At 24.1% G+C, this 13,872-nt stretch overlaps 2 protein-coding genes across 2 annotated transcripts; one reads left to right on the top strand and one right to left on the bottom strand.

The window, feature by feature from the left end:
• Positions 1-3,061: 3,061 nt before the first annotated feature.
• On the top strand, positions 3,062-4,077 carry LOC131170297 (protein MALE DISCOVERER 2-like). Its single transcript, XM_058129360.1, has 4 exons — positions 3,062-3,188; positions 3,282-3,439; positions 3,519-3,694; positions 3,786-4,077. The coding sequence occupies exons 1-4, from the start codon at positions 3,062-3,064 to the stop codon at positions 4,075-4,077; spliced, it is 753 nt and encodes a 250-aa protein (XP_057985343.1).
• A 7,475-nt stretch (positions 4,078-11,552) lies between these two features.
• LOC131170296 (protein DOG1-like 4) lies at positions 11,553-12,239 on the bottom strand. The gene has a single exon (XM_058129359.1). It carries the CDS (start codon positions 12,237-12,239, stop codon positions 11,553-11,555), a length of 687 nt encoding a protein of 228 aa, XP_057985342.1.
• Positions 12,240-13,872: the final 1,633 nt, after the last annotated feature.

The following is a 13,872-nucleotide window of genomic DNA, read 5'->3' as shown; positions in this document are numbered from 1 at the left end:
CCATTGAGTCTAATTTCATTTCTGGCTTTAAAAGCCTGCTCGCAAGCCTTGTGCCTGACATGACAGTTGTATACAGGGTAGACATATGGTTGTCTAACTAGTATACTCCTATTTATCCAGCCTTTATAGTCTGTTATAGGTTACTTGGGCACTGATATGATTTTAAAAAGACTGAAAATGAAATAAATACACAGATAAGATCCTGATAAATAAATTGATCCCAAAGTTAAATAAATCTGTAAAGACTAAGAATTTATTTATGAAATTTACCTAGAATTATCATTTTTAATTATTCAGTTATTTTCCTTTAAAGTTATGCACCACTAAGCAATTCGATTAGTGTTTTGGTTTTCCATCACGTAGCTACTGAAGACCAGACACAGCCACAGCAGCAGCCGCAGCAGTAGTGCCCTGACAGAGATTGACCAGATCTGACAGTGTCTGCTAGTCACCTCAGCAGTATTTATTTTGGTAGGGCCCATGTTATTAGATTTTGTATTTTGATTTATTGTGCATAAGTAGATACAGTGTAAATCATTTTGAACATTGTAAATAAATTGTAATTATATTTTAGATTGTAAATAAAGCTGTGAGCTTTTGTATATAAATTTTCATATGAATGAGTTATATTATTTTCTTGAAATTACATGAAAAGTTGTGAATGATATGACATATGAAAATATGAGATAGATATGAAATTATTTTTAACAGGTAAATATTGAAACTCACCAGATGCAAATAAAACAGAGGAGGCTCTGCTTGGGTTTTCACAGAAATAATTTATGATTAAATAAAAAATAAAGATTTTACTATAGGTTTTCTATGAAGTATAAAATTAATAATGGATAGAACAAGATCAGATAGGGTGCTACGACACCGAATGTGGCACACTTTACTCAGCTACACTGTAGATGGATAAGGGGCGTCACATGTTGCCTCTCCATTTCCCTCTCCACCCTCGCCTCTTCTAACCTTATTTTCACCCTCAAAGCCTCAATCTTTCTCATCTGTTCTTATGTCAATTCAACTAGACTCGAACTGAGAATACCACTTGTCCCTATTGAGTTAACCAGTTTAAGCACTGCTGAAGGTTTCCACCCAGTAACCCAAGAATACGCATTCTCTAAAGGGAAATCCAAATTGGACAAAAGAAAGCAAGCACATCTTCATGGGCTAAGGCCCATTTTATAGTGTAGTAGTCTTCATATTGTTGTGTGACTTTGGACACTGAAGCTTGTAGCTCTTGCTCACGCTCACACTCAGTTTTAGCTCGATAATCCTCAGACGCCCTTCGCAGGTGTTATAGATACTCATCAAATTGACACATCCACTTCTCAAAAAACTCAGAGAACCTCTCTTCAACTTTAGTTTTCATATCTTTCCCCTTTTGTTTAGGCAAAGAGATGGAGAAAGAAGAGGGATAACTAGCTAGCTAGGACTAGGTGGGAGATAGAGAGAGATGAATAGAGTGATATGTTTTTATATATAAGAAACGATATGCTTGTGCTTGGCTTACTTGCAGCAATGAGTTAGTGGCGAGTGTCAAGGGACGAGTGACGCTTTGCAAATATGGAAAGCCTCTCCCGGAGAAGGACATGAGTCTGATGGATATAGCTTTCGCTTTGACCATGTTGATGAGTCAATCATGCACCCCACCACCTGGTGTTTTATGTTTCTTATGTTGGAAAACCTATCAGTAAAATAAACTATGTTGAGTTCAATGTGGAACCCAAATATCTTCCTCTTCCTTCGCTGTCTCTATCAATAAAACCCTCCTCTGAGGTAATATACAACTCCATGCAACTTGATTCTTTTGCTGACATGTTTCAGTAGCTACAAGCCAACAACTTGCTTTAAGCTTTTGATTTTATTAATTTGAGTTTGATCATTTCTTGTTGCTTGCAGTTGCTTCAATCAGCGAATTTATCATTTGAGTAATTATTAATTTACATATTGCCAAAAATGGTTATGGTTATGAAGACCAATGAATAATAACTCTAGCTCACAAAAAGCCCTTAAAATAACAATAGCCAATTTTTTGTTTTTTCTAATCGACAATTCAAGCATACATAAAAGCTTTAAAATCCAAAATATTACGTTCAATATAGGAATTTTCTGGGTTATGTGCAAAAAGTGTTTTAGGAGAAAAAAGAGTATGCATATAGAGAGAGAGACTGTACCCCAAGGCATTGCAGCACCACCAGCGAAACTAAAAAGTGGGTGCTCAATTGAAGTTTTGTAAAATGAATGCATTCAGCTCTCACTAAATATGATACTTGCTTGGTTTTCTACTCAAAGCATGATAAATTGGATGAAATTAAAAAAGAAAATCCAAGAATGTGCTCAGGTAAGCATAATATATATTTTAGGAACTTGATCCACGTGTTTGATCCAAACAAGGTCTCTCGTGGTACACTGATTCAATAATCTTTTCCTAGATCAATAGCCCATTGAAAAAGGTCCAAAATAGGTAGTTTAGAAATTGATTAACATCTAAAAATAATTTTATGAAATCCTATACTCTCACATCTCTCGGAATTGCTTTATGGCTAAATAACATTTGTGTTCTAGCTTTATGCATGGCTGCCTGACAAGCATATAATTTAACTATAAACTAGACCTGTTCACCAGCTCCTGGGTGGAAGGAGGAGTTAAGATAGATACCTACATGTGTGTGTGTGTGCGTGTGTATATACATATCACCTGCTAATTAGCCCATTCTTTGTCACCTGTGTCTCTTCAAATCTATTCATTATATTATTTTTATTTATTTTAGGACAATGTATAATTAAATCTTTGAGGTATAGTAAAATTTATATAGTAATTTTTTTATATATATTTTTAATAATAATTTAATTTTAAAATTTAATTCTATTAACAAATAAATTGACCATTGACTCTAATAATTTAGTACCCGTTTAATACTGTTGTTGAAATGTTAAAATTATTTTTTAAAAAATAAAATTTATAAATTTTAAAAATAATAAAAATAATAAAAATGCTCTTTGTCTGAATAGATTTATATATGTCCACCAATTAAATAATTTGAAAAAAAAATTACATGTTATCTCGGGTTAACCATAAGAACTTTGTCAATCTCATTGGCTACTGTGAGGAGGATGAACCCTTCAATAGGATGATGGTATTTGAATACGCTCCTAATGGAACCCTCTTTCAGCATCTGCATGGTAATACTCTCTGTATATTAATTTAACGATGAAAATTTTGATAGATTTCTCCTGTGGTATTTAGAGGCTGAAACATTTATTCTGTATCTTCAGTTAAAGAAATGGAAGATCTTGACTGGAGTGCAAGAATGAGGATTATCATGGACATTGCTTATTGTTTACAATACATGCACCATGATTTAAATCCACCAGTGGCACATTCTAACTTGAATTCACATAATATCTTTCTAATTGATGACTATGCAGCTACGGTAATCTCCTTCATGGGTTGGCTGCATTCTATTTTGTTTCTTTAATGTGCCTTTTCACCGTATCTATGGTCCCTCTTAGATTGCTGACATCTCTTTCTTGCCACAAGATTCCTCCAAGTCGAAGAGCTCAGGTAACAATGAGTTAGTGCATTCTACATTGCCACCTTTGGCTGATGTAGAGATAAATGTCTATTGTTTTGGGATTCTATTGCTAGAAATCATTTCTGGAAAGCTCCAATACTCGGAAGAACAAGGGTCCCTTGAAAATTTGGTAAATCTTTTATGAAATCCTATACTCTCATATCTCTAGGAATTGCTTTATGGCTAAATAATATTTGTGTTCTAGCTGCATGCACGGCTGGCTGACAAACTTGCAAGCTGCTAAATATTTGAATGACAAACGTAGTATCAATTATATGATTGACCCAACCCTCAAGTCTTTCAAAAACAATGAGCTTGACCTCATATGCGAGATTATCCAAGAGTGCATACAACCAGATCCAAGGCAAAGACCAACAATGAAGGATATCACTTCCAAGTTGAGGGAAGTGATTGCTATCTCACCTGATCAAGCAATTCCAAGACTTTCTCTGCTTTGGTGGGTTGAACTTGAAATATTATCTATCGAGGCGACATAAGTTCTGTCTCTCTCTCTTCTTCTTTGTATTGCAAGTCAAGTCTCTCTCAAACTTCATGCCAAAAATCTAAAATTTAGCGTTTTGATATTGTAATTGGAGTTGCTTTGTTTTGGCAAATGATTTTCTGAAAAAGCAGGAAAATTTTGATTACAATACAATATGAATATTTAATTATGTAGATGAAGATATTTTCATTTGAATTTAAAAGAGTGTGATATCAAGTACTATTCAACTTGCACCTTTCGCTTGACAGATTTAGATTTGACTACTTACTAATAATCTAACATAAATTAATTATAATTAATTAAATCATAAAATTTTATTAAATTTGTAACACTTTTTTTAAGACAGAATTATAATGCCTATTTATATTAAGATTAAACTAGACCTGTTCACCAGCTCCTGGGTGGAAGGAGGAGCTAAGATAGATACCTATATATATATATATATCACATGCTAATTAGCCCATTCTTTGCCACCTATGTCTCTCCAAATCTATTCATTATATTATTTTTATTTATTTTAGGACAATGTATAATTAAATCTTTGAGATATAGCAAAATTTATATATTCATTTTTTATATATATTTTTAATAATAATTTAATTTTAAAATTTAATTCTATTAACAAATAAATTGACCATTGACTCTAATAATTTAATACCCATTTAATACTGTGGTTGAAATGTTAAAAATATTTTAAAAAAAATAAATTTTATAAAATTTAAAAATAATAAAAATAATAAAAATGCACTTTGTATGAAAAGATTTATCAATATGTCCCCCAATTAAATTATTTGAAAAACAAATTACATGTTACTCATGCACAATATTTGTTTCAAACTATTTTACACTTTTAATGGAATTTTAATGTAACTCTAATTTTTACACTATAATTTAAATGTTATTAAATTCTTTAATATTTTTTATAATTACAAAATAAATTAAATAAATTGAACATATTTATATTTTAGATAAAAAATTTTAAATTTTTGAAAAATAATTATAAATTAAAAATAATAAAGGCGTATTATATTTGAAATGATTCACAAAATAATATCAAAACTTAGGTTTTTTTAATTTTTTTTCAAAATTTCTTTCTTATTAAATGGTTTAAAAAAATATTTCATATTATACAAATTGTTTATTTTGAGTTTTTCTTCTCTTTCTTATTAATTTATATTGTTATTAGTATATGTAAAAAATGATATCGAGAATAAAATTTTAGTAAAAATTTATTTAATTGATTTTAAATATGTTTGTTATTGGATTTTCATATTCATATTATATATATGAACAATTGAAAATTTTAAGATCATTTCAAAATTATGATAATATTTTGCAATTATTTTTAATGAATTTTTAAAATTAAGAGCATGGCTTTTATTACTTGAGATTAATTTCTTTTTTATAAATCATAAATGTATACAAATGTTTGAAATATAATTTTTAGTATTATAATTAATAATAAATTAAATGAAAATTATTTGAAAAATAAGTATGTTATAAGGTGAACAAATTTTTTTACTAAAAAATTTTAAATAAGTAATTAATTATGAGTATTTTTATAAAATTATCTTTTTAGAATTATCATTTAATATATTAAAATAAAGTCTAATTTATCTACATAATAATTTAAAATTTATTATGATTAGATTTTATTTATTTATAAAGACAAAATTAATTATGAGTCATAAATTATTTAATTCATGTGCAGCGTATTTTTTTTAAATTATATATATATATATATATATATATATATATATATATATATATATATATCATGATTTAAAATAATAAAATAAAAAATAAATTTTTATAAATTGAAATTCATTTTCAATTGTGCTTCATGGACTCATTTCAATTAAATTTTAGCATAAATTATAATTTAATTCGAAGTTTGACAAAATTATAATAAAATATTTTTATTTTTAATTTATTAAAATTATTTGCTCAATTTTAAATCTATCTACAATATAGTGTCACCGTTAAAAAATATATTTTTTTATTAATGAAAGTGAGAAAATAATTAAAAAAATATAATTTGTCTTTTAAAAATTTAAATTAACTATTTTTTTAAAACATGAATTGTATGTTATTTGTATTCATTTTACATATTTGTAATTTAAATTTTTATATATAATCTTTTTATATAATATTATATTGTTATAATTTAATTTTTTTTAATATCTAGTTAAATTTAATTTTTTATTGCCATAATATTAAATTACCATCATGATATTTTATTTTTAATTAATGTTAGTTCAAAAAATTGTAAGAAAAAAAATTAATAAGAAATATTAAATTAATCAATTAAAATAATATAAATAAAATACTATAAACATGATAGAAGAATACAAAATCTTACCAGAATTAGTCTCAGCGATTCCAAAAATATCTATCAAATAAATAAAATTATATAAATAAGTTTAGAAAATTACACAAAAATGAATATGCAAATGACAACAAAATGAGAAAAATACCTGAGAATTAGCTTTTTGAAATATCCAAATGGTTTAGGTAGCCTTCAATAGTAATATCCCTTCTTTTTTAGTTTTTTTAATTATTTTTAATAAAAATTATAATAGTTAATTTCGAGACCTAATAAAATAAGAATTTTATATCTAATAATATTTAATTTTTATTTTACTTAAAATACATTTTTAAATAATAAAAAAATAATTATAAATAATTTTAAAAATTAAAGATATTTTTATAATCCCATTATTCCCCTTCTCACTTTTATATATATTACAAATATATTAGATAATAATTAATTTTTTCCAATATCTTATCAATTAATTTATTTAACAATATAATAGATTTCTTCTAATATATAGGTGAATAAAATGAACATATCATGTATATGTGATAAGTTAGTTAGATATTTACAATATAAAATTTGTGATTTTAAGTTAGTTAGATATTTGCAATATAAAATTTGTGATTTTGAGTTAGTTGGATATTTACAATATAAAATTTGTGCTTTTGATGGTCCATAATTATTACTTCCTATAAATTTATATTATAAAAAATTAATAAAATAATTGTAAAAAAGAGTCATGTAAATATTGATAATAGAATAATTCAATATAATAAAAATTTTATCAAAAAGTTGGAGAGAGTGAAAATAACTCTTTATTTAACAAATCCCAATCAATTATTTTAACATATCACTAATCTTTCTATGTAAATAAATTTTTTATTTTTTAATTATATATTTGATTAATAAAAATAATGTTATATAGGTGATAAATTCTATTTTAATTTTCACGATTTTTATTAAATAATTATTCAATTTAAATAAAAAGTAGAACCTATAAATGATGGCTAAAAATAATTTATATCTAAAAATTTCCAATTCTATTTTATCAAAATCTATATATTATTAATCAAGCTAATTAAAGAATAAAAATTAAAATATTTTAGTAACTTGAATGAGAAAATTGACAAATACTAAAAATATATTATAAAGTTTTTTTTTTGTAATATTGCAATATAAATTTTTAATAACAATAATTATTCTAACACCAATTCGTAGTAATATTTGAAAATAATTTTGAATTTCATAAACAAATTTTAATTAAAATATTTGATTTAAATGAAAAATAAAAAAATAGCCATAAGAAATTATCTTTACTTTGACATTCTCATGGAAAATTAATGATTTCATTACAATAACATTAATATATATATATATATATATATATATATATATATATATATATATATATATATATATATATTAAATTGAAATTATTTCAATAATTTTAATTTTGATAATTTCAATCAATTTATTCAATCGTTTTAATTATTAACGATTTCAATTAATTTTATCAATAAATTTAATTAATTTTATTCTATAATTTAAGCATTAAAAAATCTTCTTTCTTTTTCATGTGCTTAATAATATTTTAAAATTAATATTTTACCACAATAAGAATAAGAATAGAGATATAACTGATTTTTTAATTAAAGTTTAAGATTTAAATTTTTGTTTCCATCTCAAAAAAATAGGTTTATTTATATTTTTACATAGTCTATATCATATACAAATGTGGGAAGAGAGAATATTAGTTTTGCCAAAAATGTCATTTATTTCTCGAATTAATTACAATTATATTTTTATTATTTAAATTAATTTTAATGTTTGTATAAATTTGAAATTATTAATTTTAGAAATCATATAAATTTAAATTTCTTAATAATACTTATAATTAACTTCAATTAAATATAAAATATTATAAAAAGTAATTAATTAAAGTAAGAAACTAATAAGTGAAAAATAAAAAAAATGCAATTAATTTATATCGATATATCTATATTATATATAAATGCATAAAGGAGGGGAGAACATTAGCTTAGTTTTGCCCAAGTTTCCTTTCATTCTTAAAATTAATTATAATTATATTTTTATTATTTAAATTAATTTTAAAGTTTATGTAAATTTAAAATTCTTAATTTTAGAATTAATATATATTTAAAATTATTAGTCCAATTTATATTTAATTTTAATTTTACATGAAGCAATTAACTAAAATAAAAAATTAATAAATAAAAAAATATAATTTGATCGTATTGCAATATTAAATAACATAGTTTATTATTATCTAATTTTCAAATTTATATTTATAATTAGTTATTTATTATATATATTTAAAGATATTTTATTAGTTGCATATTATTTTTATAAGTTAATTTTCATATAACATTTTTTTTATTTCAATAAATAATATATTAATATTTATAAAATTACAAATGTTAATGAAAATTAAATATTTTTATGTCTATAATTTATAAAAGCAATAAAAAGAATATAAATCATCTAAAGATTATTATTAATTTTAAAATTTATTAAATAAACAACTTAAAAGGAATTTTATTTAATTTTAATTATTTTCAATACTAATAAAAAAATATTAAAGACAATTAAATTTAAACCTAATTAATTTATTCTTATGTATATATATGAAGGAGGAGGGGGAAACATTGGCTTGCCCAAATTGTCATTTATTCTTAAAATTAATTATAATTATATTTTTATTATTTAAATTAACTTTAATGTTTGTATAAATTTAAAATTTTTTGTTTTATGGTTAATATGAACTTAAAATTCTTAATCCTATTTATACTTAACTTCAATTAATTATAAAATTTTGCAAGAATTAATTACCTAAAATAAAAATTAATAAATAAAAAATATAATATGATTGTATTACAATATTAAGTAAAATAGTTTATTAGTATCTAATTTTTTTTAAATTTTGATTTACAATTAATTATTTATTATATATATTTAAAAATATTAATTAGTTACATATTATTTTTTATTTAAATTCCATCTAAGATTTTTTTTTAATAAAACAATATATTAATATTTATAAAATTATGAATATTAATTAAAATTATATATTAATGACTATAATTTTTAAAAATGAAAATAAAAATAATATAAATCATCCAAACATTTTTATTAATTTTAAAATTTGTTAAATGAACAACTTAAAAAAATTATTTAATCTTAATTGAAGACTAATACTAACAAAAAATATTAAAAATAATTAAATTTAAACCTAATTAATTTATTCATTATGTATATCTTTATTATTGCAAGTATATTTTTATTTCAATAAAACAATATGTTAATATTTATAAAATTATTAATATTAATTAAAATTAAATATTTAATGACTATAATTTATAAAATGAAAACAAAAATAATATAAATCATTAGAAGATTATTAATAATTTTAAAATTTGTTAAATGAAGAACTTAAAAGGAATTATTTAATTTTAATTGAAGATTGATACTAACAAAAAAATTAAAGATAATTAAATTTAAACCTAATTAATTTATTCATATGCATATTTATATTATTACAAGTATGATTTCTTAAAAATTATTATTATAGAGCTAGCATTATACCACCTATATAAAATATTATCTCTTGCACTAATAATAAATAAAAGATAATATTGATAATATATTAACTAATTAATTAGATTTATATTTATATTATTACGATATTAATATTTTTCTATTTTTATTCTTTTTAGTGTTAAAAATAGTAGTGTTCATAATCCTTATTCTTTTGAATAAAAAGAATAATTGATAAGAATTGAAATAAAAAAAAATATTGGATAAACCAAGCCATGTTTGACTAAATTTATTTTATTGTGTTAATATAATTCTAATTTTCTATTAATAATTAAATTAAGAATAATATTATACCTAATTATATTGAATACCAAATAAAGAAATAATTAAAGCTAAAATTAATTTTATAAAAATATTTTTTTATGATGTTTTTAGAAATAAAATATAATTTTAATATAATTAAAACTTAAATAAGTAATAAATACAGTGTATTTGTAACAATAGACTATGCACTAGAATATATATACAGATACGAATGAAGGACAAACTTTTTAAACTGATAAAATTATTATTATAATATTAATCATATAAATTTATTTTTTTTCTTTTAAATTTTATTTTTTAAAATTTATTTTATAGAAATTTTGTTATAATTTTTAATTTAGAAGTAGACCTCTCTCTCTCTCTCTCTCTCTCTCTCTCTCTCTCTCTCTCTCTCTCTCTCTCTATATATATATATATATATATATATAATATTCAATTTTAATTAGAACATACATGATTAAATTTATATATTAATCAATAATGTATTTATAACATATATAATATAATCTATAAATATATTAAATAATTAATATATTAAATAGATATAAAATTTTTTGTATTAAATAATATGACGATATAAAATTTCAAAATATCAATATACTAAAAATGATAATTTTATAATAATAATGCACTAAACTAATAAAAATTTATTTTAAAAATTATTTTATTTTCTAATTTTAAATTAATTCCCTTTCACATTAATTTAGGCATACAATTTTATTATGCAAGTTAATATCATTTTAAATTATAAAATATTAAAGTGAAATATATGCAAATCAAACTTTTCTTAAAAAAAATAAAATAATAGAACTTAAATAAATTAAATTCATGGACTAATTTATATTTATTATTACTTTATTTTAATTTTTAAATATTTTCACTTATTTATATTTTAAAAACTTATTATTATTTTTTTATTATATTAATATTATAACGCAAAATTTTTTTAAAATACGATCAAATAAAAAATAATTTTAAATTAATAAATATTTTTATTTATATAATTAATTAAAATGACATTAAAATTAATATTTTAATTTAAACAATTAAATATAGTATTTGTAATATAATGATAATATTATATAATATAAAATTAATAAAACATTATATAAAAAAAATTAAATTATGAGTTTTTATAATAAGGATAAAAAAAAGTTAAATTAAAACCACTGAATAGTACATGCATATTAATTAAGATAAAATCAAATCAAGACAAAAGAAAACAAGTCTAAAAGTGAAAATCAAAACCCCTAAAACCCTACAACCGGAAATTTCTAATTAATGGTGCAAACCTTTTTGTTTCCCCATTGTTTTAACAGAATTCGAAGTATGTCAATCCCAGCCAAGAACACCACGCATTGTAGTGGGCTCAAAACATCCAAAACCCCCTTCAAAGTCTTAAGCCTTACACAGTCTACCACTTTCATCACATTCTCTAGTCCTGCCATTACTCCTTTCAGTGCCACCTGCACCAGTCTCTCCACCTGCCTCACTTCCTCCCCATTCGTTACTCGAACCACCAACCTTACCAACTCCGCCATCTTCCCATCTACTACAACATCTTGTTGCCTGTCCATTTCCCTCTCCACCTTCTCCTCTTCTAACCTTCTTTTCACCCTCAAAGTCTCAATCTTTCTCATATGTTCTTGTGTCAATTCAACCAGACTCAAACTGGAAACACCATTTGTCCTTATTGAGTTACCCAGTTTAAACACTACTGAAGGTTTCCACCTAGTAACCCAAGAATACACATTCTCTAAAGGGGAAATCCAAATTGGACAAAAGAAAACAAGCACATCTTCATGGGCTAAGGCCCATTTTATAGTGTAGTAGTCTTTGTAATGTTGTGTGACTTTGGACACTGAAGCTTGTAACTCTTGCTCACGCTCACACCCAGTTTTAGCTCGATAATCCTTAGACGCCCTTCGTAGGTGTTGCAGATACTCATCGAGTTGACACATCCACTTCTCAAAAAACTCAGAGAACCTCTTCAACTTTAGTTTTCATATCTTTCCCTCTTCATTTAAGCAAAGAGATGGAGAAAGAAGAGGGATAGCTAGCTGGTTAGGACTAGTGGGAGATAGAGAGAGATGAATAGAGAAATATGTTTTTATATATAAGAAAAGGTGTGGTTGTGCTTGGCTTACCTGCAGCAATGAGTTAGTGGTGGGTGTCAAGGGACGAGTGACGCTTTGCAAATAGGGCGAGCCTCTCCCAGAGAGGGACACGAGTCTGATGGATTTAGGTTTGGCTTTGATCATGTTGATGAGTCACTTATGCACCCCACCACCTGGTGTTTTATGTTTCTTATGTTAGAAAACATGTCAGTAAAATAAACTATGTTGAGTTCAACGTGGAACGTAGATATCTTCCTCTTCCTTCGCTGTCTCTAGCAACTTAACCCTCCTCTAAGGTAATATGCAACTCCATGCAACTTGCTTCTTTTGCTGACATGTTTAAATAGCTACAAGCCAACAACTTGCTTTAAGCTTTTGATTTTATTGATTTGAGTTTGATCATTTCTTGTTGCTTGCAGTTGCTTCAATCGATGAATTTATCATTTGAGTAATTATTAATTTACGTATTGCCAAAAATGGTTATGGTTATGAAGACCAATGAAAAACAACTCTAACTCACAAAAATAACAATAGCCAATTTTTTGTTTTTTGCAATCGACAATTCAAGCATACATAAAAGCTTTAAAATCCAAAATGTTACGTTCAATATAGGAATTTTCTGGGTTATGTGCAAAAAGTGTTTTAGGAGAAAAAAGAGTATGCATATAGAGAGAGAGACTGTGCCCTAAAGCATTGTAGCACCACCAGCAAAACTAGAAAGTGGGTGCTCAATTGAAGTTTTGTAAAATGAATACATTCTGCTCTCACTAATTATGACACTTGCTTGGTTTTCTACTCAAAGCATGATAAATTGGATGAAATTAATAAGGAAAATCCAAGAATGTGCTCAGGTAAGCATAATATATATTTTGAGAACTTGACCCACGTGTTTGATCCAAATAAGGTCTCTCGTGGTCCACCGATCCAATAATTTTTTCCTAGATCAATGGCCCATTGAGAAAGGTCCAAAATAGTTAGTTTAGAAACTAATTAAAATCTAAAAATAATTTAGTTATCAATATTGAAAGAGAAATTGTTGAACTTTTTAATTCGGATTTCATTATTGATGAATTCAAGAGATTTTAAAAAAAAAGTGTCGAGAGCACTTTAGAAGAGATATATCATTCTTCTAGTATTATTAGTGTTTATTTCTTTAAAATTATTTTATATTTAGACGCCCTTTATGAAATTTGAAAGTAAATATGCACTTTAATAACTTTTAAAATGCATCATCATATAATTATTGTGAAAATAGCAAGTAGTTGATCCCCAATATTACCATCCAAGGTCCGCCCTTGGCCATCACCATTATCAACACCATTACTACTACTTGATCGTTGTCATCACCACTTAGCTACCACCATTAGTACTATCATCACTCATACTCTATTACCACTACTAATATTTTATCATTATTGTTGCTGTCACCATCACTAGTAATAAAATATTAATAATTTCAAATTAAAATAATATTTAA

Source organism: Hevea brasiliensis, chromosome 11 (genome assembly GCF_030052815.1).
Source record: "Hevea brasiliensis isolate MT/VB/25A 57/8 chromosome 11, ASM3005281v1, whole genome shotgun sequence".
NCBI classification, from domain to species: domain Eukaryota; kingdom Viridiplantae; phylum Streptophyta; class Magnoliopsida; order Malpighiales; family Euphorbiaceae; genus Hevea; species Hevea brasiliensis.
The sequence above is the reverse complement of the archived record's forward strand: the minus strand, read 5'-3'. Positions and strand labels throughout refer to the sequence as shown.